This window comes from Pezoporus occidentalis, unplaced genomic scaffold, assembly GCF_034315485.1.
Source record: "Pezoporus occidentalis ecotype Australia unplaced genomic scaffold, CSIRO_AGI_Poc_V1 ctg36, whole genome shotgun sequence".
In the NCBI taxonomy this organism is placed as follows: Eukaryota; Metazoa; Chordata; class Aves; order Psittaciformes; family Psittacidae; genus Pezoporus; species Pezoporus occidentalis.
In genome coordinates this window covers 1,292,290-1,317,844 of record NW_026915591.1, presented here as the reverse complement: position 1 = coordinate 1,317,844, position 25,555 = coordinate 1,292,290, and the positions used below count along the sequence as shown (strand labels likewise).

General features: G+C 38.9%; 1 protein-coding gene across 4 annotated transcripts in view; it reads right to left on the bottom strand.

Moving 5' to 3' along the window:
- ESR2 (estrogen receptor 2) overlaps positions 1-25,221 on the bottom strand; it is a 47,859-nt gene extending 22,638 nt beyond the window's left edge. The window contains exons 1-4 of one of the 4 annotated variants that reach the window (XM_062630724.1): positions 13,548-13,626; positions 11,534-11,624; positions 7,728-8,200; positions 1,457-1,632 (exon numbers count right to left, since the gene is read on the bottom strand). In XM_062630724.1, coding sequence (XP_062486708.1) covers positions 1,457-1,632; positions 7,728-8,200; positions 11,534-11,536 — 652 coding nt within the window. In that variant the 5' untranslated portion in view covers positions 11,537-11,624; positions 13,548-13,626. Of the gene's footprint in view, positions 1-1,456; positions 1,633-7,727; positions 8,201-9,454; positions 9,920-11,533; positions 11,761-13,547; positions 13,627-25,127 lie in introns of those variants that run through there. The other 3 variants (XM_062630726.1, XM_062630723.1, XM_062630725.1) reach the window with 3 other exon arrangements.
- Between the last annotated feature and the right edge of the window lie 334 nt (positions 25,222-25,555).

Genomic DNA, 25,555 nt, shown 5'->3' with positions numbered 1-25,555 from the left:
CGACCTTGGGATAATTCAGCCTGCAGGCAGATGCTCAGGAATGTGGGACAAATACACTACAGTACAAACTTGGGCAAGCAGAGGAGACCACACACAGTTGCTCAGTCATACCATTTAATTTTAATTAGACATTGGCCCAATGTTTTGGTCTATAAGTAGGCCCAGAAGATTTTTGGTTTTATAAGCACTACCCCTCATAACAACAGCTACAACCGAGTGCTTGCTAGTGTTTTATGCCAAGAACTTACTTTCATTTACTTGAATTACAAGCAAACGTTACCTGACAGGGGACATGAAGACTTGTTCATGGCCAAAGCACATGTGAGCAACCCAGAGCAAGCAAATAATTTTCCTGACAGAAAACACTCTGAGATCAAATTCATTTGTGACAAATGGAAGACAAAGTTCTCTTCAATTATTTTAGAAATCGAAAGTACCTGCACTAGTGTATAGAAGTTGTTATTCATTCATGCAGAACTTGCACAATAAATTGAAAAGCCAAACAAGTTTTGAATTAAAATTGATACTAATGGTGACACCAACTCTGCCATATTGAGCCGAAACCCAAAAAACCTCAAGATTGCTAAAGGCTTTGTGTGCAGAAGAGGAAAGGAACATTATAAACTGAAAAATGACAGGATTTGCTGTTAGTATCTGCATGTAGTATCCAGTGTCAATCCAAGTAAGTTTCCACCAAGAGATGCCAAGCGAGGCCAAATAACATGTTAACTAGAGCTATGGTTCAAGAAATGAAGAGGTCCAAAGCTCCCATACAGTGCATAAATCACTGCCCATAGGCTATGATCACAAACATGGAGACCTACATTTACTTCATACTGCAGCCACTCAAGAAATTTGAACTAAATACCAAATACTTAAGGATTAAAACCCTGAAGTACAAATCTTGGAGAGATCTGGCAGTGGAAGAAATCCTGCAGTGTAGGCTTCTCAGGGGTGGTGGGCTGAGAAATAACAGAAATCATTTTTGTACCTAATAGTTGCTCCACATATTTTTATATCCTACATATTGTGTAGGTATCATGTGCTATGACTCAACAGCTCCAGGCAACACGCTCTAGTCAAGAATAGCTCCTGTCTAGCAAAGACTACAGATATTTACCTACTCTGTGTCTATTATAAAAAATTCACAATTACTGTATCTACTTTGGGACACAAACCGCAATCAGATTCACAGGTTTGCAGTGCCATCCCATTGAGGCTTTTGCTGCAGGACCTTCCCATGCTGTGTTTTCCACCTCTTCTCTAAAGAAATCAGTTGCTCACTTTGTAATGTTTCTTGATAACAGCCAAAAGATAAGTTATTTAAATCATGTGTTGCTGTTTTTCAGCTTGCAGCACCACATGCCAGGATTTTTGGTCAACTCATTACTAGATCAACCACTGCAACCCTGAAACAACATTTTTGAGCGAAGTTATCAAAAGCTGATAGTCCTACCTTGAATACTTCTTTTAAAGAATGCTTTGCAGCCTTCACATGACCAGACCCCATAGTGGTATCCTGAAGCATAGTCACTGCAGACTGCACAGAAGTGGGCATCCCGTTTTGAGCCAGGAGTATTTGCAATTGGGCTTGTACAGTCATTGCCATTAGTTTTTCTTTTCAACGTTTCTCTGACAGAAAAAAAAAAAATCTGTTACAAAAGAGGAAAAAATTAATCTACATTGCAAATAGTATCATTATTCTCCATTGTCGTCTATTCTCCCTCTATAAAGTCTTCTTATTACCGAACACAGGATAGTGTTTCACAGGATAAGCCTTTTTCTGCTATGGTTATTTAAAGCATAAAGTCTGATTCCCAGAGCTTTCAATGTTGAGAAACTATGAAGTTTTAAAATACTTACAGGCATGAAACTGGACTGCTGATGTGTTATTCACATGAACTCTGGGAAAAAAGGAATTTGCAAACCAAGTGGACTTTGCCTTTGGGAAGCTTTGCACAAAGTGTGAACTCAGACAGCTCAGTCAGACATGATAAATGCTACCACAAGCAGAGGAGCAATTGCTCTGTACTGTTTGCAAGGCAAAATTCTAGATGGAGCAATACACACATAACCAGTTTCAAGTACGTCATCCTTTAAATGAGGCTTTGTTCATTCAATGAGATGCTGGAGACAAATATCTTGAGATGTGAATCTCAGGCTACAAGATGAAGTCACAATGTTAGATGAAGCTTTCTGTTCAAAGTGACAACCCACAGTGATCACCCTAATGCCAAGTAAAAGGTAGTCTGAATACAAGAAGAATGGAAAAACACAATTAATAAAATACTTCCATACATCAAAAGAAAAAATGCTCCATATAAATTAGTAATACATATGCATTCCTAAAGTGTGCAAATAGTTACAACTTAATGGAACTATTCTTAGCAACTGGATTAAAATTGGAACAGGATAGACACATGAAATAACAGCCAATTCCTGACAACAAGATCCTGTAAAAAAACAACAGAGGAAAGGAACTTAGATTACCAGTGGAGAGGTTTTTATTTATAGGAAGCACATCCACTGTACTTTTTTATCAGGGCCTCATTTTCTTGGTGGTTTTGGCATGTTTTACCTTTGCAGAACCATAGCATTATTGAGGTTGGAAAAGACATTTAAGATCCTAAAATCCAATAGTAAATGGCTCCAAGACAAAGAGAAAATAGTGTCATATGCAAATGCACAGTAGCAGTTTGACAAAAGAAACCTGAGAATCAATTTTTTGGTATAAACTTAAACACAGAGGCAGAAGTTAGAAACTGTAGAATTTTTCGCATCCCAACTTCCAGATGGTTTATGAAAGAGAAGAAATGTAAGTTTGGATAAGACAGCAGGGAGCATGGTTTATGACTTCTAAAGCACATTGCCAAGGCAGAAGAAACCTATTCACTAACAAGAGCAAGTTTAAACAGAGCAGTAGAAACACGCTGAAAATGCTATCAAAGAGACTTTAACTAACATAGACTTTGTGCTGGATTCATGAGAGAAGATAAGGACAAACACACCCATGTGCCAAATAAATATCACCAAGTTTATAAGTATTTGAGGAGAATGTGCTCGATTTCCTAGTAGAAAGTCTGGAAAAGAAGAAAGGTGGTTCTCTGAGCAAATTCCAAACAGAAAAAATACGGTATTTGTTGTTTCATTAAGTTACTGCAAGCTTTTAAATAATGTTCCTTCATGTTCCCTGTCTTTGACTACACACAGAGCCCTGTTAATGGATTGTTGAATCACTAATTATTTCCCCTTCTGCCATGCTAGGAAGACTAGTGTGGGGAACTCCCCTTAGAATAAAGGGACTGTATCACACACACCTAATATGCTGTTAATGCAAGGAGGAAAAAGCATTGTTATTCCTTTCTGTTTCCTTGTATTTGGAAGAAAAAGTAATTCAGCATTTCACACTAGCAAATGAGGTATGTTTTTAAGCTCTGCTTGGAAATCATGATCCAACCATGAGAGCCAGAAAATCAAAATTATCTGGAGAGTACCTCAGCGACTGATTGATATGCTGTAGAGAGCAATGATTATTGCCACTGTTAAAGCATCAAGATGTTATGGATGAAAATAAAGAAAAAGCACACACTGCAACATCTCACTGAGGAGTGTTACTTTCCACCTTCCAGTCATGACAATTGTTTTAAAAACACTTTTTCTTTCCCTGCCTAAAAGTTTAACGACAGTCACCCTGCACATATGCAAGCTGTGTGACTTCCACAGGTTATGGCACACAGCTTGCACACAAAGCAACAATCTGGAGTGAATTCCTCCTGCAGGCCAAACGAGCATCAAATCTACTCATCTCTGATAGCTGCAGCAGCACAGCAGGAGGTTCAAACCCAGTCATTTTGTTACTGTTGTCTTTATGGGCAACAGAACTAGCAAATAGATGAGAGCTTTAAGGTACACATTCTTTACCCTAGGAAGCGTACAATCAAACAGTGTATCCACACAACAGTGAACCGGAGCAGGTTAGAGATCAGTTCCCTGGGAGGTGCTCCTGGGACTGTCACACTCCAGTATGCTCAGGAGATGACTGAGTTGCCAGGTCCTCCAGAATAACTGGCCATAGCTGGCTGGATGCCCACAAAGCTCCTGCGCCAAAGGATGCAGGGCAATGGGGGATGTTCCCTGGCTGCTTCCGAGGAACCACATACGTTTGCTTTACACCTCCTAATACTCCTCTCTATTTTATGATCATGGTTTCTATATAGAGATGTGACATTTCCATAAAAACAATAAAGAATTTTTTTAAAGTAACAGGTCAGTGATTTCCTACTAGTCATCAACAGTGGCAGGATGATTACCCTAAAGGAGAAGGGATTAGCAAGACCATTTATGTTATTCAGTATCTATCATGTCTCCTGATTACCTCTAGCTTTGCCACAAGTGTTTTGTGCGTGCCATACCTGGAAAACTTGAACATAAATCCAACATATTATTAAAAATGGAAAAGGATGACAAGGATTTGACCCAGAAAGTAGCTACATTTGCTCACGGCATTTGTTGCCTGCCAGTTTTTTAAAAAACTTAAACTACTCTATAGCATAAAACGAAAGAGAGAAAGAAAAAAAAAAACAACCAAACCACTGAGAAAAAACATTTCTAACTTAAAAATTTCTCATTCAGTGCCTGAAGATAATCCAAACTCATACCAGCCAAAGCCGTAGGACTGAAGAAGGCTTTTCCCTTCTCCCAGAATGTGTCAGATGATAGGTAAAAACAGCTGAAGAATACTTTTCATTCTTTATCTTCCTCGTTTTCTAGAGACTCCCCCCAATATAACTTCTAGAATTGTTAATACCACACAACTGTCAGTATTTATCTCTCCAAAGCACAAGTTCTGCTATGCTCCAAATATTATTATGCTGAAAATCAGGACATAGATATCTCAAAATTAAGAGACATTTTTCCTCAATCTCTGTAACTATTCCACTATAAAAGAGATGCCAATCCATCACCTCAAAGACACTTCAAGATACTTTCAACTGCTTCTACAGAATGAACACAATTTAAAAAAAGAGGCATAAGAGAATAACGCAAATAATTATGGCTTCAGACCAAAGTTTAAGCAAAATAAAATATGAGCGCATAGGGAACAAGACAAAGTTATTAAATAATTCTAAGTAAGCAAGTATTACTAGCCTATGTACCCAAACCCCTTTACTTACACACTGTAGCTGCAATTGATCAGAAGCACAAGAAAAATAATAGGAAAAAAGAACAAATTAAGTTCCAGAAATATCACACCAGCAACTTCATTAAAGTTTCCTAATGCTTTTTAGAAAGCAATCTTTCTTTTCATTTTGAATATAAACTTTTGATTTCTTTAATTAAAACCTTTTGTTTAGAGGACAAAGGCAGAAATAAATTTCAGTGTAATTATATTTTAAAGTAGTCTGTCACATTCCTTTTATCTTCACGACTATTTTTATAAGAAATACAATTCATTTTTGCTGAACTATTGGTGCAAAGTAACACTACACTGTATAACATTTGCATTCACAAAGTTAAATACATTCCTTTTGAATTCATGTAATGCACCTATTTGTGAGAAGAGGAACCTGAATTCACAGCATTCCCTTATTTTAAGCTCATGTACAAGGAGATCCAAATTACACAGTGATCAGTTTTAGCAAAGTAGATCACATTAGTTTAGCTAACATTAACAGAATTTTACACCCAGGGAAAATACTCTCCACTCACTGTGAGACTCTTGCTTCATTTTGAAAGGTAAAATGAACTGTGTAACAGACTTAAATACGTAGCAATGCTTTCTTACTCATTTTTTAAACAAAATCCCTTTTCTCAAACTACAACACTTTAAAAATTACATTTTACAGCCTTAGTCTCTCCCTTCTCACAGAGCTATTCCTTTAAGTTTCAATCCCAAGAACCCTTCCTTTAAGGTATAACCTACAAATCTCTAGTGTCACAGTCATTGTTCCCGTGATAATAAATATAGTGTTCATGACATTAATTTAAGATGTCACCAAGGGGTAAAGCAAAAGGAAACACAGGGTTTTTGGTTTTTTCTTTACAGCTTTATTTCAGAACAGATATCCCCAATAACGGAAATACAGCTCTTGCTTTTTGTGTTTCCATGTCAAATTAATATTTTTTCTTTTTTTACAACTTCTGTACACACATGGGAGATGAAAATGCATCATGCTGAGACAAATGAAGCCCTGAGAAGGTCCAGCTACCAAGCAACACAGTAGTTACTTGCTGCTGAACAACAAAGATCATTCATAGATCATTCCTAAATTTAGACTCTAGACTTCATTGATTTCTCCTCTTAGTTAGGTCAGCATCACCTACAAGTGTAGTCCATATGGATCTTTACAATTGGCAGAAAACTTACTTAAGCTCCAGTGTGACAGGTTTGGCTTCCCTTCTGCCTATTCAGAGAGCACACTGTAGAGCATCAGATGATGTGCTCTTGCTCCCGGGTTTTCCCAGCTGCTGTCCCATCATCCGGACTGCTTCAAACATTAACCTACCACAGCCTTCCCAGGGCTGACAAAGTTTTGACATATTAATGCAAGCGGGACGAGTGCAGATGTTAGCCCTGTTTGCATTAGACCTGCTAGGGGAATTCTTATGGAAGTGCTACCATAACGGCCCCTCCCAGTTCACACGCCTGCACTTCAAGTAGTTGCACTGCAGAACTGCCTGCTACTCTCTGCTGACTCCAAATACAGAATAGTCAGGTGACCAGGCTTAAGATATGTGCAGCCTACAAGTCAGAAGTAGAATAGATCTCACGCCTGAGCCCTGTGCAGACAATGTAAGGCCCACCCATTGCAGAAGGAAAGTGGGTAGTCACAAAAATAGCACCAATCTTTTATTACAAATTGAACTAAAACTGTTGCCAGAACACACTATTTTTCATACTCACAATGACTGCTGAAGTTAAATAGGAGCCCTCTGAATAAACACACAGCTGCTAAAACAGGAGCAGCACCCCCAACACCCTGAGATTTTATCCATCCAATAGCTGTTGCGCCAATGAATAGAGTTCATCTACTGATGATCTACACATGGCTTATGGTTCGTAATATGAATAAATGTGCAGAATGGGAACATGTTTTTGCAAATACATTTTCTTTACAGCTTAAAAATTAGGCTATGAATCTGCTGTTCTCAATGCCTTTATAAAGTCAGTTGAGAAGAGCAACAAGAAAGTGTCAGAATTTTTCAGTAGCAGTATCACTTTGAATGTGGTGCATGCTACTGCGGGACTGTTAATACGAAAACCAAAATAAATCAAGAAAACATTTCCCTTGAATTGTAAGTTCATGAAAAGCCTTCAGAACTATTAGATTCAGTAAAAAAAAATCCAGATAAAATGAAATACAAACAACATTGTATGGAAAGGAAAAAAGAATGAATCTTTACTTCTTTCACTCAAAGGACTTCTTAATTTGCCAGAGCAAAAGTCATTTTTATAACACAAATTAGTACCTAGTAGTCTTGAACTTTTGTTTGGTGTGCAGTTGTCTAAGGAGCTATTGAAAAAAAAATAATCCAATTTCAGCAGTTCCATGTAAAAAAGCCTACAAAACCCAGGTCTGATTTGGTATTTGGTGGAGGGTTTATTTTGTATTGTTTTTCAGAGAGACCAGCACAGAGAAGTCAAATGTAAAAAGAAAAGACTTAAAAGAACTAAAGAAAAAGTAAATACTTTTCAGCAAAGTTTTAAGGAAGTGAGTAGTACTGACCTGGTCACAGGTAGAAGAGGCTCCATTGGTCTTGCTTCGCACCATGGACTCTTCGGTTGCTCTGCATACAGAAGCGATGACTGACAGTGTAGCGTTAGAGGGGAGCGATGGCTGGGAGCAGACCAGAACACACTGGGGCTTGACGTTTGCCTTGTGGATGCAGTCTCCGAATCACCAAAATTGCTGGAAATGTTGTAATTCATCATAGCAGGACTGCAGAACGCCATTGCAGAATATTCATGTCTGCTTTCCATGTAAGATGAGGGAATATAGACTGGACTGTGTTCTGCTGTCAGTGTGGACTGATTACAACTGTAGGGAACTGAAGAGACGATGCTAGCAGGTGAGTTTTTAATTTCTGTCTTACTGCCTTCAATATCCTGAAGTGGCAGCAACTGAGAAAAATCCTTGTGAGAGGATGCACACAGGGACATTTTGAAGCAAGACTGAAGACTGCTGTTTAAATATTCATCCTAAGGTGGGAAGGTATAAAAATTTGAATTAAAAAGTAAGAAAGTACTGTATTAAGTCTTTTCTATAAAAGACAAAAAAAGGAATCATTAAATGAGAAAATATAAAAAGATCCTGTTAAAACAGATTACATACCAAATGCACTAAAACAGTCAATGTGTACAAATCTACTACCTTTAAGAAAAAGAAAGCTTTCTAGAACTTCCTTAAAAATAAAGGCTAAGAAGCATGTTAAGCTTAGACTCCCTTATAAAATGAAAACAAAACAAAATGAATCACTTGAAGTGTGAAACAAAGATGCAGGTGACAACTTGGATCTTAACACAAGTAGCTTGTTACAGCCAGGATAAAACTGCTCTATGTCAGAGGCAAAATTACCCTGTGTTCCACAACTATGGGGTGAGTGCCCTGAGAAATCAATTCTCTTTATAAGAACTCATTACCTCCTGCTCTCACTATAAGTGTACTGCTTCAGCCTTCCCTTTATCAACATGAACATATAACAGCAGATATTTTAAAAACACACAAACACACCCCCATCTCCTTACAAACCCAGAATTCCACTGCACATGCCTCATCACAAAGGAGGAAGACATGTAACGGATGTCAGTAAGCAATGCAACTTCATCACTGAGAGGTCCCTGAATATGGCACCTCTGAACAGAGCCATTATAAATGCAGAAACTGCAAAATGCTGATTTCCAAAGCTGACAACACAGAACTTGCGTGATTTCACAAGGTCTGGAAGTTATATGATTTCCTGCCACTCTCCATCTGCATCTCAACTACTCTCCATCCTTCCTCCCATCTGAATCAGCTATCAAAACAGACACCTTAATTTGCTCACAGCAAATAATCTTTGCCAGATTTATGTACATCCAAATTATTTAAGGGAGAAAAAAAACAAAAATAAAAAGAAGAGCTGATAAAAAGCATGCTCCTAATACATAGCCCCTGTCTCGGAAGTGTTAGTTTTACAGTAGCATTTAAAAATATTTCTTATTTATTTTTCAGTAAGGGTTTCATCTGCAGTTCATTTCAGCTTTGAAGACAGACATGCAGCCCTCCCACAGCTTGCAATCCAAAACAATTCTATTTCCAAAACAGAAAATTCCAGCCCCCAGAACTGATATTGTAGTGTACTTTTACAGATGGTAGTAAGATCTTAACAAGAAAAATCACAGGATAATTTAAAAGACACCCACAGCTTAGTTAATTCCAGAAGTGGCCAGTGTATTGATGCTAAATATTCTTACCTTTTTCCACCTCCCATGACCATAAAGCAAGATGAGGAAGATTAAACCACAGGTTTGCTGAAGTACCAGCAATCTCCCTGTCCCAAAAAAATTTTCAGCCAGATGCAATTCCTAGTATGCCATCTTGGGTCATTGACACATTTTTCTTCTCTAAGGCCAGGATTGAGGGTAGAAGCATTAACAAAACATGTAAGAAATAGTATTTTTGAATAAAGTGTATAGTTTACTGTCCATCCTTCCTTCTTACTTTGCATTCTGTCGATGAAACTGAAGGTATCTATCTGTAGAAATAACCAGGAACACGCCTAAATCAGTTAAGGCACTTCAGACCCAGCTGCTGTTTTTTCCTTTGTGGGAAACAGGAAAACGAGATATCTCAGCAGCTGTTTATGTCCAGCAGTTGTTGGACTGGAACTCCAATGCAAAGGAGGAGAATTTGACCTCACTCCTCACACAATCTGCATGCTTCATTTGCTCCAGCCAGATGCTTCACTAAAAGAAACCAATCATCTTTCAATTTTCACTGCAAAAAGCACTGAAAATCTCAAAGGCGCTTTCACTCCACCATAATGGTGGGGTAGCCCAAATAATTTTTAAGCAGCAAACAATGGAACTAAGAAATGATCCTAAAACTATTTTCAGTGGTTACTATGAATGGGCCCAGTGAGCACACTGAATTCAAAATACATTTAAAGGTTCTGCATGGGTAAAGCTGTATACCATTTGCAGTCTTAGAGGTTGTGTGTATTGAAGTGCATGTGGACACTGCAGGAGCATCTGGAGTGTCCAGCAAGAGCTGACTGTGCCAACTGCATCCCTCTGCCCCCCTTGAAAGGGCACACAGTGCAGGGTAACCCCAAGCCCTTTGGAGGGAAGGACTAGAACAGGACATCTCTGTTCTAGTCAGCTAGAGACATTCCTGTGATACTACAACAGTTCTTGTGGCAGGCAACTGGTTGCATATTTTCCCTCAGACATTTGGAAATTGTATGCATGTAAGCTGTAGAAGCAGAGAGAACACAGAGCTGGTACTGCACAATCTTATGAACTGAAATCAGCAGGGATTTAGGTCATATTTTTCTATAGAGGTAATGCACTAATGTGGTATGCAGGATAACTGTGTGTTTAGCAGGACATACTGTCTCCAAAGCACTACATAAAGGATTTAGAAACATACACAGAAGTTACGAGAAGCAAGAGTGGAGTTTGTATTAGAGGGAGGAGCTGAGGCGAGCATGAAGTCAGTACAGCCTTCCTCAAAAACAGGTTGCTCATGCATGAGTTATTTACAAGAGAAGGGACCATGGGTTCCAGGAGGTTAAAGAAAACTGTACTTATGGTCTTCAGCAGACTGCAATATAGTGAAAAAAATAACAGCATTATCTTAAGATAATTAACTTGGGTAGAAGAAATAGTTTAGCCCCAGTAGAGCATGGATCTGCATGAGATCAAGTTGTTCTCATTTCCTCATACCCACACAACGTAGCATGGGAAGCCCAGAGCCTCACAAGTAAAGTGAGACTGCTGAATTTATACAGTATTACTCAGAAGGTCCTAAAAATTGACTGATGGACTGTGAAGTTCTATGCCTTAAAGAAGGACTGCAGATTGAGGTAACCGGATCTTAATACTTAAGGCTCCTCCAACACCAATACCTCAGAAGAAAGCATAACCACATTTGAGCCAAGGATTACAATAAGTAGTGCAACAGGGTAATAAATGTGTTCCATCCTGGTACACCATCCTCATATTTTAAGCACCATTCATTAAACAGAAATTAACTTCTTCACAAAGTGAACTCCTGTCCCAACACCCTCTTTTTCTCTGAAGAAAGATTTTTTAAAAGCAAGATTCAACTGTAAAGATAAAACTATTTAGATCTACTCTATCAGCACTGCACTAGATCTGTAACAGACATAGAAACAAAAGAGGTACCTGTTATCTTTATGCTACAGTCTTCTGGGAGTCTGCAAATGTTTCAATCCAATTAAGTCAGCTTGGCTTAGCGGGACACTCAACAACCAAAATGCCATTATTAAGTAAATAGCCATTCTGTCCAGTTCCTTGAGTAACACTTACCATTCACAAATCTAAGACACCATGGGCAGGGTTCACATCTGGCATAGGAAAAAACAGTTCCATTGGCTCTAGTACCCAGAGGCTGATACCACTATCCGTAAGGATGCAAGAAAAAGAAAAAGTGATGTTATCAGTGTTCTCCACAACACAAAACAAAACAAAAAACTTTGTCTTTAGGTCTGCATACTGAACTCAATGCATCTTGAGAGTCACCATACAAGACACACCAGATCAGACACAAGAGCTGGTTTAGATGTCATAGTCAAACAGACACATGGGTAAATAATTAAGCCATCTGACCTATTTGAACAAACCCAAAAGCTAGTTATTGCACATTACCTACACCAAGTATCTTTTTAAAAGCCTTGAATGAAATAACCAATTTAAGTTTTTTAATTTTGGAAAGGGGAAAATATAGGTAGAGAGGGCAGGCTGCCATGTTTTAGAGCCTACTTGCAAATGTATAAATACAATAACTTTTCCTAGAGAAATGCAACACTGAAAAAAGCAAGAGAATGACGTATGTGCTCAGCACCCTTCCATCAAAATACACTACAACATGCTTAGAATTTTCTAGGCAAGTCATTTATTTGAGTAGACTTTTTTCCAATAGAGAATTAAGATGACCTATTCCTCTGTTAGGCTTAGATTAAAGTGCAATCGTTCTTCCTTTCATTTTAATACACACTCTACTGCCCCATAGCCTAGGCCCGTCAGTCATCTTGTAAAGCATTCTATTAATATTCTGCTAAGTTACATTTTACACAACTCTTTGCAACAATGAACTGAATCATTTTCTCATTTGATCATTAAAGGAAAGTCATTCCTGCTGCATAACATGGCACATGTGCTTCAAGTTTTGTGAAAAACTTATTACTCATTAAACACAGCAGTGCCACATACTGCCAACAGAAGGCATATAAGTAAACAAGTTTATTATTACCTGAGAAGGACTAGATGCAACAAATAGGGGACAGATAAGGAAGCAAAACGAAAACAAAGCTATCTGTCCAGACCTCAGATATTGTACTCATGCCAACAAAATGAATAGCCTGTTCTCAATGGTCAAAGGCAAAAAGACCTCTTCTCAGGAAAATGCATCAGGAGAAGGTTTTGGGGAGACCTTGGAGCCACCTTCCAGTACCTAAAGTGGCCTACAAGAAATCCAGAGAGGGGCTTTTTTCAAGAGCAAGTAGCAATGGGACAAGGCGGAATGGCTTTAAACTGGAAAAAGATAGATTTAGATTAGATATTAGGAAGAAATTCTTCACTGCAAGGGTGGCAAGACACTGGAACAGGTTGACCACAGAAGCTACGCATTCCCCATCCCTGGAAGCATTCAAGGCCAGGTTGGATGTGCTTTAAGGAAATCTGCTTTATTGGAAGGTGTCCCTGTCCGTGGCAGGGGGGTTGGAACTGGATGATTTTCAAGGTTCCTTCCAAGCCATTCTATGATTCTATGAAAATACTGCAGATTAAAAGCACACAGGCAAGAACACTTTGAAACAATTAAGCAAAATAAGCATCTCATTGGCCTGTCTTAGTCCTACTGAGGACACTGGCAACTTCTAGGTTATTTTAAACATTTATAAATATATATCAGGGCTCAGTACATGACATACACAGAGGCACCAAGGGAACTTGGTTTGTACCACCAGAGGAATACAAAGGGGTTCTAAGTGCAAGCGGAGTTAGAAAGACAACAAAGCCAGACTCTTCAGAAAAAGTGCACAAGCCAGGACAAGAGGTTACAGTCACAAGTCAGCACAAGGGACATTCCAGTGGATATATGAAAAAATTCTCAACAGTGAAAGTTAAGTACAGGAACAGGATACCCAGAAAAGGCTGTGAAATCTCCATCTTTAGAGACAGTAAGAAAACCCCACTGGATTGAAAAAGGCCCTGACCAACCTGATCTCTCTTTGAGCAGGATGCTGGAATACTTGCTCTCCAAATGTCCCTTCCCAACTTCCCACTACTGGAAATAATCATAACAGAGGAAATTCCATTTTACCTGTACTGGAAAGAATGAAGCGTATCAAAGGGTCATGGACACTGGCCACCTTGTCAACTTTGTTCAAGAAGGTAAGAGCTGTGGGTTCCGTCAAAAGACAACCAGCTTTTAAAACTTCGTGGTACATTACAATAGCTGTCTTGCATATACTGTAATGGGATTAGTTCACTAGAAGGTAAGCCTAGCACTGGGGAAGAATTTTGATCTCAGTTCCAACTAGAGTTAAGATTGTAGTGGTTTCTATACTTTCAATTGGTAGACCCTTAAAATGCTATCAGATCTCAGAATGGATTTAAGCAAGATTTGCATTTTTAACTACGTTTCACAAACTTGGGATTCAGACAAATGGAAAGCCACTATCCTGCTAAAATACACAAACTCAAGCTGAGAAAATTCAGCTCCTTTACTCTCCATGTCATTACTTCAAAGTACAGCATGGACATGCAATATGTATTCAAACAAAAAGAATATTTGAATTTCAGTGCAAAAATTTTAGCATGCTCCATTAGAAAATAAATATTTATTACAACTATTACACAAGTAACAATTACAAGGATCTCAGGATTCTGTAATCATGCTTCAATCCACAGCAGTACCATGGCAGAAGCCAGTTTATAGAATATCCCCCTTGTCCAATAAAAACTTTCAATAATGAAGAAAGCATCTCCCTCTGATGCATGGAAGGGCAGGGATCCAGGAGGAATTGCCACCTTCAATCACTATTTCTCCCTTACTGACTGTACCCTCGGATAAGCATATGGGAGCCTTCCAGCCTTCTTCCACACCGTTACTTTCTAGTCATTAGCAAAGCTTGTATTCATAGAATCATCACAGAATGGTTTGGGTCAGAAGGGACCTTAAAGATCATCTAGTTCTACCCACTAGAGCAGGTTGCTCAAAGCCCCATCCAACCTGGCCTTGAACACTTCCAGGGATGGGGCAGCCCCAGCTCCTCAGGGCAACCTGCTCCAGCATCTCACCACCTTTACAGTGAAGAAATTCCTCCTAATATCTAATCTAAATCTATTATCTTCCAGTTTAAAGCCATTACCCCCTGTCTTATCTCTACAGGCCCTTGTAAAATATCCTTCTCTGGATTTCTTACAGGCTTTCTTTAGATACTGGAAGCTGGTCTAAGGTCTCCCTGGAGCCTTCTCCAGGTTGAACAACACCAGGTTGAACAACTCCCGCTCTCTCAGCCTTTCTTCGTAGGAGAGGTTCTTCAGCCCTCTTATCACCTTTGTGACCTTCCTCTGGACTTGCTCCAACAGGTCCATGTCTCTCTAATGTTGGGAGCCTCAGAGCTGAACACAATACTCCAGATTGGGTCTCATGACAGTGGGGTAGGGGGAAGAACCACCTGCCTCAACCTCCTCATCATTCTCCTTTTGATGCAGCCCAGCATACAGTTGGCTTTCTAGGATACCAGTGCACATCGACAGGTCATGTTGAGCTTCTGATCAACCAACAGCCCCAAGTCCTTCTTCTCAGGGCTGTTCTCAAACCACTATCCACCCAGCCTCTATTTGTGCTTGGGATTGGCCTGGCCCAGGTGCAGGACCTTGCATTTGTCCTTGGGGAACTTCATGAAGTTCACATAGGCCCACCTCTCAAGCCTGTCAAGCTTCCTCTGGATGACATCCCTTCTTTCTAGAGTATCAACCACACCACACAGCTTGGTGTTATCCACAAACTTGCTGAGGCTGCACCCAGTCCCACTGTCCATGCCACTGACAAAGATGTGAAACAGCACTGATCCCAGTATTGACCCATGAAGGATACTATTTGGCAATCATATTGAGGGACACCTTTAGTTTGTATAACTGCTGAGAAACAGAGTACCACACTCAATCATCTGCCACCAAAAAGGACAAACATATATAGATAAATAGCTTCATTTTGCCCAGTAGGACTTCTACACAGTTTGGAGGGTTACTGAATAACTGTCTCTTAGTTATTGGCATGGTGTAGACATGAGCTGGCACAGGAGCTGAGATTCTTTGACTCAAGTCAAGTTCATTTTGTTTACTCTTAGAATTCAGCACCTCCTGTATTATAAATGAATAAATTAGAGTCTTAAAATACCACTGCATTTATTCCCTATTCCCACAGCAGTTGCCCCATGCAAGCCTTTGAGAATATATGGCAGGCACACACAGAGCAGTGCCAGCAGCAATGCACTCATGCCAGACAGAAATCTGAGAGAAAAGGGAGGGAAGAAAAAAGTCAATATGTGAAGAAAAACAAGTAAATCGGGTAATAAGAAATAGAGCAGGAATTGAAATTTCCTAATGTCTCAGGCAGAGAGACAGTTTGTCTTGCTTTCTGAAGAAACCAAAGTTGAGAAGTTTTTCCTGGCAGCAGCTGTCCATCACGAGGTATAAAAACCTGTGATGAGATTTAAGGGCCCTTTGGCCAATGTACAATAAAGTAAGCTCATAACTGCCCCTAAAACCTAGACCCCATGGCAATCTATAGGCAACGAGATTATATAGGTGGGTAGATAACATGACATATACCCAAATAGCATGAACTCATTTATTTCTGCAGCAAATGCCATACCACCAGATGATCTGACCTGCTATAGCTCCAAAACACAGGGTGGGAGTTTCTGTTTGTCATGTATATCAGCAAATACAGCATTTAATTTCTCCTGGCTAAGCAGACATGATGCATTGGCTGTTCCCTTGAGCACGCCATGCCTCAGGCTCCTCAAATGACCGCTTGCTTTATAAGGCCGAGAACCAACAATGATAACCACAGTTATCTTTGCCATAAGAAAACCTTTCCTGCAAACATGCTGCCAGGGAATCATTTTTTTAAGATCTAGGTGGCCTGAAGCATACTTTTTCCTGTAAGGCTATGTGCCATATCCCATACTCCATTATCTCTTCCCCAAACAAAATCACCTTTTTTTTTTCCCTTTCCCTAGACAGCCTCTTTACTATGAAATTTATTATGCTGTAGGATTAACTTACATAGCAAAATAGTCTATTTCACTAGTGGTCTTACTAAGCAACATGCCCAAAGCCTCTTCAACTAACAGCACTTGTCAGCACTGTTTTCAAGACAACCTACTGTGTCTGTCCAAGAAAAGCATGCCACATGCAAGATGCCTTTTCCATCATTGCCACTGAGGCAGCTGCTAAAGCTGTTGAGTTGAACTGCACTTTGGGAGACATGAGAGACTTGCTTTGTTTGTGTGACTATGGCAGCAAGGAATGTCCAGTTCATATATTGCTCTACGCAGCATTCAAAACCCACACTTCATAAATATGAAGCTCCCTTACCTAATACATGGTTACCATACCTTTTAGTGCATAAAGCAAACTTTTGTCTTTTAGTCATAAAGCCTGAATAAACAACTTTTTCTACAATCAGTTAGAAATGAAATCTGTATGAATATGGATGAGATGCAGCACAGTTTTAGCTGCTTTTCTGGTTTTAGCTATGTCAGCTTGTTTCCTTATTGGAATTTATGTAAAATATTTCACTTATATTCATTTTGCAATGCATCTTCACATTAACGGAAAATTCAGTTCTAGCTTCTTTAAAAATTTAATAATTATGCCATAACTTTTCCCCCATCATCCCTAATTCACTGAAATAACACAGAAACCAAAGTATTGCTTATTCTTGCCTATGAAACATTGTTATAATGCTGCATGAAATCCCAGATCAGATACGTTTAACATCAATCACAGGTAACAAAAGTTTGTGTATACATTTGAGTCTCTTAAAAACAGCTGTTCTAGGTTTGCCTCATCATTAACCTGGACGTGAAAACATGCCTTTCACTGTGAGTAAAACCCTGTCTCAACTGAGGTAGTCAGAATTCTGTTGTTGATTCATGCAGATGGACATTTATCTTATGTATTAATAAAGACTAAACTTTAATGTTTTCTTAGTCTTATGAAAATGAAATGCTGAAATTAGTCTGGGATTTCTGTTCTCTGAGCTTGATATTTTCTGACCCTGGAGGAATGGACCAGCAAACTCTTCTATGTGAATATTTCTTGCTGCTAGCAAAAGCATGTTGCAGATAACTGAAGAAGAGCACAATAACATAGTGGACATAAAATTTATTCAGTCCCCTGGATCACCATTCCTTTTCCCTGTGAGTTCTTTGCCACTCATACCTTTAAGTCAGTATTCAAGAACCAGAACTAAAATTAATAGTATTTAAAGAGACAATACACTAACACGGATTTATAGTGGTTTTAAAAAATATATTTTAATCTGTTCTTTACCAGAATATCATCATAGGCACTCTCAGTGGCTGAGTTATTGAAAGCAGTTCTGCAATTGCAGCATTTTAAGAACATCTCTAAAACTATGGGTATTTTCTTCCTGCGATATTTTATCAGGTTACCAACAAACAAATTGTTGTAATTCAACTTTCACCAGCAATACTTGAAGCTCTGGTAACTGATTCTCATAAACCATAGCTCTTAAGAGATCAACAGTAAAGAAGCATCAGATTTAGTCTATCCCTCCAGGTCTTAGATTTTTATTGTTATTTCTCCTGTCGAAGTCCGAGGAAGCTGAGCTGTTTACGCACATACATACACACACACACACACACACACACACACACACACAAAGTTACCAGTCAGAATGGAGACACTACAGCTGTCTTCCTCTAACACTGTGTTACAGTCACTGTGTCTACCAAATGTAAGTTATATCTTGTTTAAAAAGATATAGGGAAGTTAAGAAAGAAATACAAAAAGGAGGACAGCAATAGAGGGGTGATTCTATGTTTAAACTTTGTTCACAAACATAAAGAGGAATTTTGAAAAAGGTCTGAAATAGCAAATACAAGTTCTAAAGCTTTAAATTAGGAATACAAAATGCATTTGTTGCTTCAGTAAAGGCATCATATTTTGGTCTCAGATTTCTCCTCTTCTTGGGGGGACAACAGATGAGCAAAGAATTTCAAGGATACAGATGAGGAAACAGATTGCTGGTAATACTCAGCACATCATAATCAAATGCTAAATGATTTGATGTTCAAAAGCAGTTTCTCATGCAGCTCACAACCTTATCAAAACTTTCTCTGCACATAAATGTGAACTGTGCATCATTCTCCATATGACAAGGCTGAACCCTTTCCCCAAAAGAATAGAACATTTACCAGCCATTCCAAGGTCTAAATTGCATCATTTGCTGTTTATCCCATCCTCTCTCCAGATTGAAATTTATTTGCTGTAATAAAACTTCACTTATAAAACCTCCAAGACAAAAAGACCAGATCATTCTTGTCACTGCTAGCCAAAAGTCTTTCCTAGCATTCAGACAGAGGTTCTGATAGGTTTGATGAAGATTTACACACATGCTGTCCAATCTTTACCTATTGTTAAATATATCTTTTAGCACTGCCAAAAGCAAACTTAAGAAATCAGCTTTTATCTTCTTGTCTAATTAGGAGGTCTTTTCAAAACTCAAGTTCTCATTAAAAGAATGCAAACCTGAATATGGGAAAACTACTTAGGTAGACATAGCAATTGTAACACCAAAACCTGAGACATTTATCAGTATGGGACCTGGAATTTTAAAAGCCTGATCTAAAGTCCACTCAAGCCGATGAAGAGACTGCCAAAAATTCCAATTTGTTTTGGATCAGGTCCAAAAAAAATACTATGATGCTAAGCAGTGGCTTTTACCTTTTATTAGCATATTCATTTGTGCAATTTTCCAAAAAACTCAAAAAATCCAACCCCTAAATGTACGTACAAAATACTCCTCCTGTATTTAGTTCAGCAATCCTACTAGATTCTTAAGACTTGTCTTAAGAATAGCAAACTTCCACAATTTCAAAATATAGCAAACTTCCACAATTTTCTCTGAATCCTCAGAGAATTTTTAAAACATAAGCCTACTGAAATACCATTTAATCTGCATAAACTGTCAGACTTTAAGAACAAATTTTCACTGGAACCAAAACAAAAACTCTCAGAAATTTGACTATGTCATTTTACTTATAGAGGTTATTGTTCATAAATCCAGAGGCTATCAAATGCAGAGCTTTGGCAACATTTAAAATAATAAAGATTTCATTCATTAGAGCACATACCTGATTGACACTGAATAGGGTTTCTGCTCTTTATAAATGTTCTGACAGCATTATATGTCAGCAAGGCTTTCACATAGCAATTCTGGATTTGTTTTCCTTCTTTCCTTCATCTCTGATTCTAAAGCAGCTGTGCCCACCACCACTTAGTCATCAGATCTCAAATATGAATCTTTTCAAAGCAACGTGATGCCCGCTCATCAGTGCAAGGTTACACAGATACTATCAGTGTTTCCTTTCCCTGTAAAGGCAAGACCTAAACAGAAGTTCCTCCTCCTCCTTTCTGACATAACATGCTTCTGAATTTGTTGTTCACTGCAGTTAAAGCTCTTACATGATTGAAGCATTTTATGAGCCAAGCATTTTCATATTTAGCACAGAAATATGAATGATTAGCTAACCAGCAATACTAGAAGTAAATACTGAGATTTTAAAAGCTAAATCAAACTTTTTATATCTTTGTCACAGAAAAAGCTGAAACATAATTAGCATTTGCTCTGAACCAGCAATGTACTCATTTTAGACATTTTGGGTAGCACAATGAATAAACTACTTTGGCACTGTTTTTAAACACCAGATGCATAAACACAGACAAGTAGGGATTTATTATTTTTTTTAATGTAACTACATTCTTTTTGAAACAAAGGAAATTAACTGGAAGCCATTTAAGTTAATATCCTTATTTTAGTAAGTGTCATGCTTTAATCCCAGCTGGCAACTAGAGCCCCACACAGCTGCTTGCTCATATCCCCATGCAGTGGGATTCAGGAGAGAATCGGAAGAGTATAAGTGAGAAAACTCATGGGTTGAGATAAAGAGAGTTTCATAAGTAAAGCAAAAGCTGTGCATGCAAGCAAAGCAAAACAATTCATTCACCACTTCCCATTGGCAGGCGGGTGTCCAGCCATCTCCAAGACAGCAGGGTTCCATCAAATATAACCATTACTTGGAAAGACAAAAAGCCATCACTCTGAACGTCTCCCCCTTCTTTCTTCTTCCTCCAGCTTTATATGCTGAGCATGACACCATATGGTATGGAATATCCCTTTGGTCAGTTGCAGTCAGCTCTCCCGGCTGTTTCCCCTTTCTACTTCTTGTGAATCCCCAGCCTTCCCACTGGTGGTGGGGTGAGGTGAGGAGCAGAAAAGGCTTTGACTCTGCTCAGCAATAACCAAAATATCTCTGTATTATCAGCACTGTTTCCAGCACAAATCCAAAACATAGCCCCATACTAGCTACTATGAAGAAAATCAACTCTACCGCAGATGAAACAAGCACACCAAGTTAACATTTATTACAAAAAAAATTGAAGTCTTGCAGCAAGGTTCAATTCTCAATTATACATTGGGATTGCTTTCAAAATTCTTCATTAGTTGCACAGCATTAACTTAATTTACTCTAGAGAAGCTGACATGCTTGCAAATTTTTCTTGGATAAAGCCTCATGTTATTCATTGTTACATTTTAGAGCCCATAATACCCCAAAGTCTACATAATGTTCTGAAATCTCATCTGAATTAGGAAATTTACTGTTGTCAACTCACATAGCTGAAACAGTCCTGCCCCCTTTGCTACCTTCAGCTTCTCTGCAAGTGTAGCCAGGACCAAACCAAAGTAGTATTACTATCCACTAAATCAGTCATTCCCATAATTACCTTATGCTTATGCAATTTTTCCTCAGCATCAGATTTGCCTTTCTACCTTGCATCTTCACCTTTCTTGAGCCTCTCCATCTCTTCTCATTCTATTTTTCAGGTCCAAATACAGCTGCTTTTAACCTCAAAATCTTTTTGTTTAACGGATAAAGCCTTTTGCAAGCTAGAGAGGATTTAAATCCCTAGTGCCAGCACTGTCTAATGATTAGTTCTTACACAGAGTTGAACCTGTCTCTATCCGACCTTATTTATGCCTGTGGTAACCCACAATCACTGTTTCAGGGCAAAGTCACGTTCCCTGCCATCCTCAGTACTAATGGGATAGCGATGTAAAGGTTTTCTGCTAAATACTACAGAAGTGCCTCTTAGTTGTTCATACATATAAGAGCTGCTTTCCCCTCGCATCCTGGCATAGCTCTGAAACCGCCTGTACCAGGCCCTGATCCTGCAAGTCCCTTTGTTATAAATACCTGACCCTTGCCAAAACTCCCCCTATTTATAGCAACTGTCTTCCTGATCCTTTCTCAAGACAACAGTAGAGACTCTATTGCTAAAGGACCCCTCATTTTCCACAAATGGATGGCAAAAACTTCCAGAATCAGGAGGAACAGAGGGGATGCTACCCATAGCCATGAGCAGAAGTTGGATTTGTGAGGACATCAATGGGCTCAAAAGGTCCTTATGCCTGTTCTTTCTCTCCATGAAATCCAGAGGATATCAACTAGTAAAATAGACACCTGACATTTTATAGGTAAATCTACCAGAAACTACAGCAGTTCCTGTCATCAGTCACGTTACAGTACACCAGGTTCTACAGAAAAGACCTGTTCTGTACTTGACTACCTTCAATAACTTCAATATGTGTTGCCACAGGCCTATCTAAGAACTAATGTACATGCTCTGCCTGGTAGACAGGCCTGACTAAGATTAGAATAATACATGTGCAGGTCTGCAGAAGTGTCCACAAAACGCAGACCTAGGAGGGGAAAAAGGGAACAAGGACTGTGGACACGAAATAAGCATTAGGAGCAGCATTAAGTAGTTACCTGTGAATTGTACCTTTCCTCTCCATTCAGATCTTCTCTTAGGAGCCACAGCTATTTTGGGTAATACAAACAAAAGCCTTCAATCAAGGGAAATTAAGATTGTATTAAGGATTTTGTGTTAGATAACCAGATGGAACAAAAAGCAACAAGATAAACAATCAGGAACAGCTTGTCAGTAGACAAAGAAGAATAAGTCAGTTTCTCTTCTCTCTTTTATATATATAACACATATCATTATTTCCTAAAACAATATAAAATGAAAAGGCCTGTAATTAATGTATTTTCATGATAATTTTTTTGGGGGGGATGAGCATCAAGACAGCAGTTTCCACACATAGAAAGGGATGATTAGACTCTGAATTATATCAGTTTGTAACCGGAGCAGCACCTGTCCAGCAGACATGTGAAACAGCTACAAGGAGCCTTGAGACAAGATGGAAGACAAAGTCCAAACAGCTCAGGATAGTATGTTCCCCTGCATGTACAAGTGAATGAAGGAGAATACATTTGTGCCAATAGATTCAAAAGCAGTTCCTTTAGACAACGACATTGTAGTGAATAAAATGGGTAAATGCTTGGCAACCCAGGCCCATCACTGATGAACAGATAGATCTTATCTTGTGCCTAACACAAAGAGTTACTTATATAATTATCACCTGAGATTATCCAAGGCTGAGCAGTTCCTTGAACCAAAAGATTCACCATGCCAATTGTATGGTATATACTGCCTGTATACTCCACAAGTAAAGCACAGAGTTTTCTTTTCAGCATTCCCACTACATATAGCACTCCAGATCTCACAGTCATGACCTGGCTTTCTAGCAAATTCATGCTATACAAGCAATCTGAAGAGTGGTTTAACTTGAGGATTCATATAACAATAAAGCTTTTTCATCACCTCCCACAAGTTTTAAAGCTGTTATAGAAAAAGGACTTCTTATACTGAAGGAGGAGTGAAGAAAAAAGGCCGGAACAGAACTGCAAAGAGAATCTCTCTGGGCAGTGTTCATCAGTTGTTATATGTTCTTGCATGCTTATTATTAAACTCCCCCAGCAATCTCCTTAAGGACACCTTCTTATAGCTGCAAAAAAAAAGCTACACTATTTGATCACAGTATCTCAGACATCCATAAAAAGAACTAAACTTTGAGGAAATTTTTTTTGCTACCATACTAAGCCCTCTCCTTGAGGCTCCTAGGTTAAAGCTGAGCACAGACACGTATGGCTGCTGCAATACATACAGATAGTACCCAATGCCACCTGCAGGCTCTGAAGGTCCACTCTTTGGAAGCTCAGCTGCAGCGGTAAGTAGCTCTGCCATTGTACTAGGAAGAGACCAATAAGCATCTGGTGTCTATACTGCTAAGGATTCATTCTTGCTTGCATTTCAAGGAATCCCAATCTTTCCATTTTTAACCAAGACTCTCATCTAGCAGGCTGGAATACAAGAAAACAACTTCTTGCAAGTTCCTCCTTTAGAGAGAGGAAAAAAAAAATCTAAAGTTTTTAATGTTTAATATTAAATTATTGCAACATACACTAGGATTCAAGATTGATGTAGTATCTTCTTCTCTTTTCAATTAGTTGCAGTTTTGGCAGCAAACTAAGGTCAAAGGGTGAAAGTCACTGGCTGAGCAAGTTGAATATGTGTTTCTTGATTGCGTACAAAAGAGAATTCTCTCTTCCTTCAATTTACCTCATCCAAGACTGGTTCAACATAGGTTGGCTTTTAAATGTAGGAAAGATGGGTTCCTAAATACTCAACATATATTCAAAACTTTTATATAAATCATACATGAAAAAACAAGTCTCTGTATCACACATACAAAACAGGGTATTTACTAAAGAGGAGATTTTGTCCGCTGGTTGCAAACAATTTCCCCTGCTGCCACAGCTTAAACTCCTTTCTGTCCTCATTTAAGTCATTCCAGATACAGCTCCCAGCCACGGCTCATGGTCTTGCAGCCTATTCCTGTATCTTCCCTTGGACCTCTTTGCCTTAAATATACCTTCCTACCCTGCAGTTGCACTAGCCAAAACTGTCTTTTGCGAAGGGTCTTCACAATTCCTTTTCATTTAATCTAGTTATGCTTAGTCTACTAGACAAGTTCAGGAGAAAAATTATACATATTCATATTCATTATAGTGTAGGACCCTTTAAAAAAGGCTCCTTTCCACAAAGCAACAACAAAATCAGCAGAGAGAATGAAGTACTTTACATACACTGGGCAGGTGATACGAAATGTGAACCGTGAAGTTACAGAAGATAACAACCACTATGCAGGACATGACTCATGCCATACACCTGTTTACTGGATCCTAAGCTCCTACTCAACCTAAGCTTGCAAATAATTGCTGACTCCTTTTTTTTGCTATGATTTTAAGAGAAAGTAGGCAATGGGAGGAGGAAGAATAGTTGGGCAAGACAGAGAAGGCCTGCTAGCTCAAAGCAATCACTAAAGAAGTGGCTTCGGTATGGGAATGAAATGTAATTGGTCACACCCACTGCTCTTCAACAGCTTTTCAACAGACATCAAGAACAGCTGTCCTTACTTCAGAGCCTCCTACAATACAACTAAAACACTCAAGCAAACTGAAATATTTTTTTCTTTCCTTCGCAGACAACCTGAATCTAACTAGCAAAGCAAAGTTCAAGATGCAGAAGATAATGCCAGTCGAAGAACAAGAGAAAAGAGTTACAGAGCCATATGAAGTGGCTAAAAGATTCCCAAAGTATTTACAATTGAAGCAACTGAGCTTACTGAGCTTTATTCTTTGATCAATACAGACACTTAAAAACAACTTACCCTTTAAGGAGTCAGTTTAAAAAGAAATCAAACTACCAGAAACATCACAGTGGTAAAAAGTCCTGTTTTTCTTTTCAATGTTACCACAAAGAAGTAGATACAAAAAAAAGGTGATTCTTCTCATGTATCTTTTTAATTCACAGTTTTCTGGATCAGACCTCATTTTGCAACAATTTTAGTTCAACTGCCCCTTCAAAAAATAATCATTATTCAATGGCAGCAGCTGAGGTCAGATTGGGTCATCTCGTCTGATGGCTCGATGCCATCACCAGCAGCAGTGTCTCTCCTTTGCCTTCTCAGGTCCACGTGGGCTTTCCCTGTGCTTTGTACTGGCTCTGCAGCTCACCTGACCCAGGAGAAGCCACTTCAGCTGCGGAACTTTACAGAAAGCTATCCCAGCAAAAGGAGAAGGAACAAGAAGAAAGGAG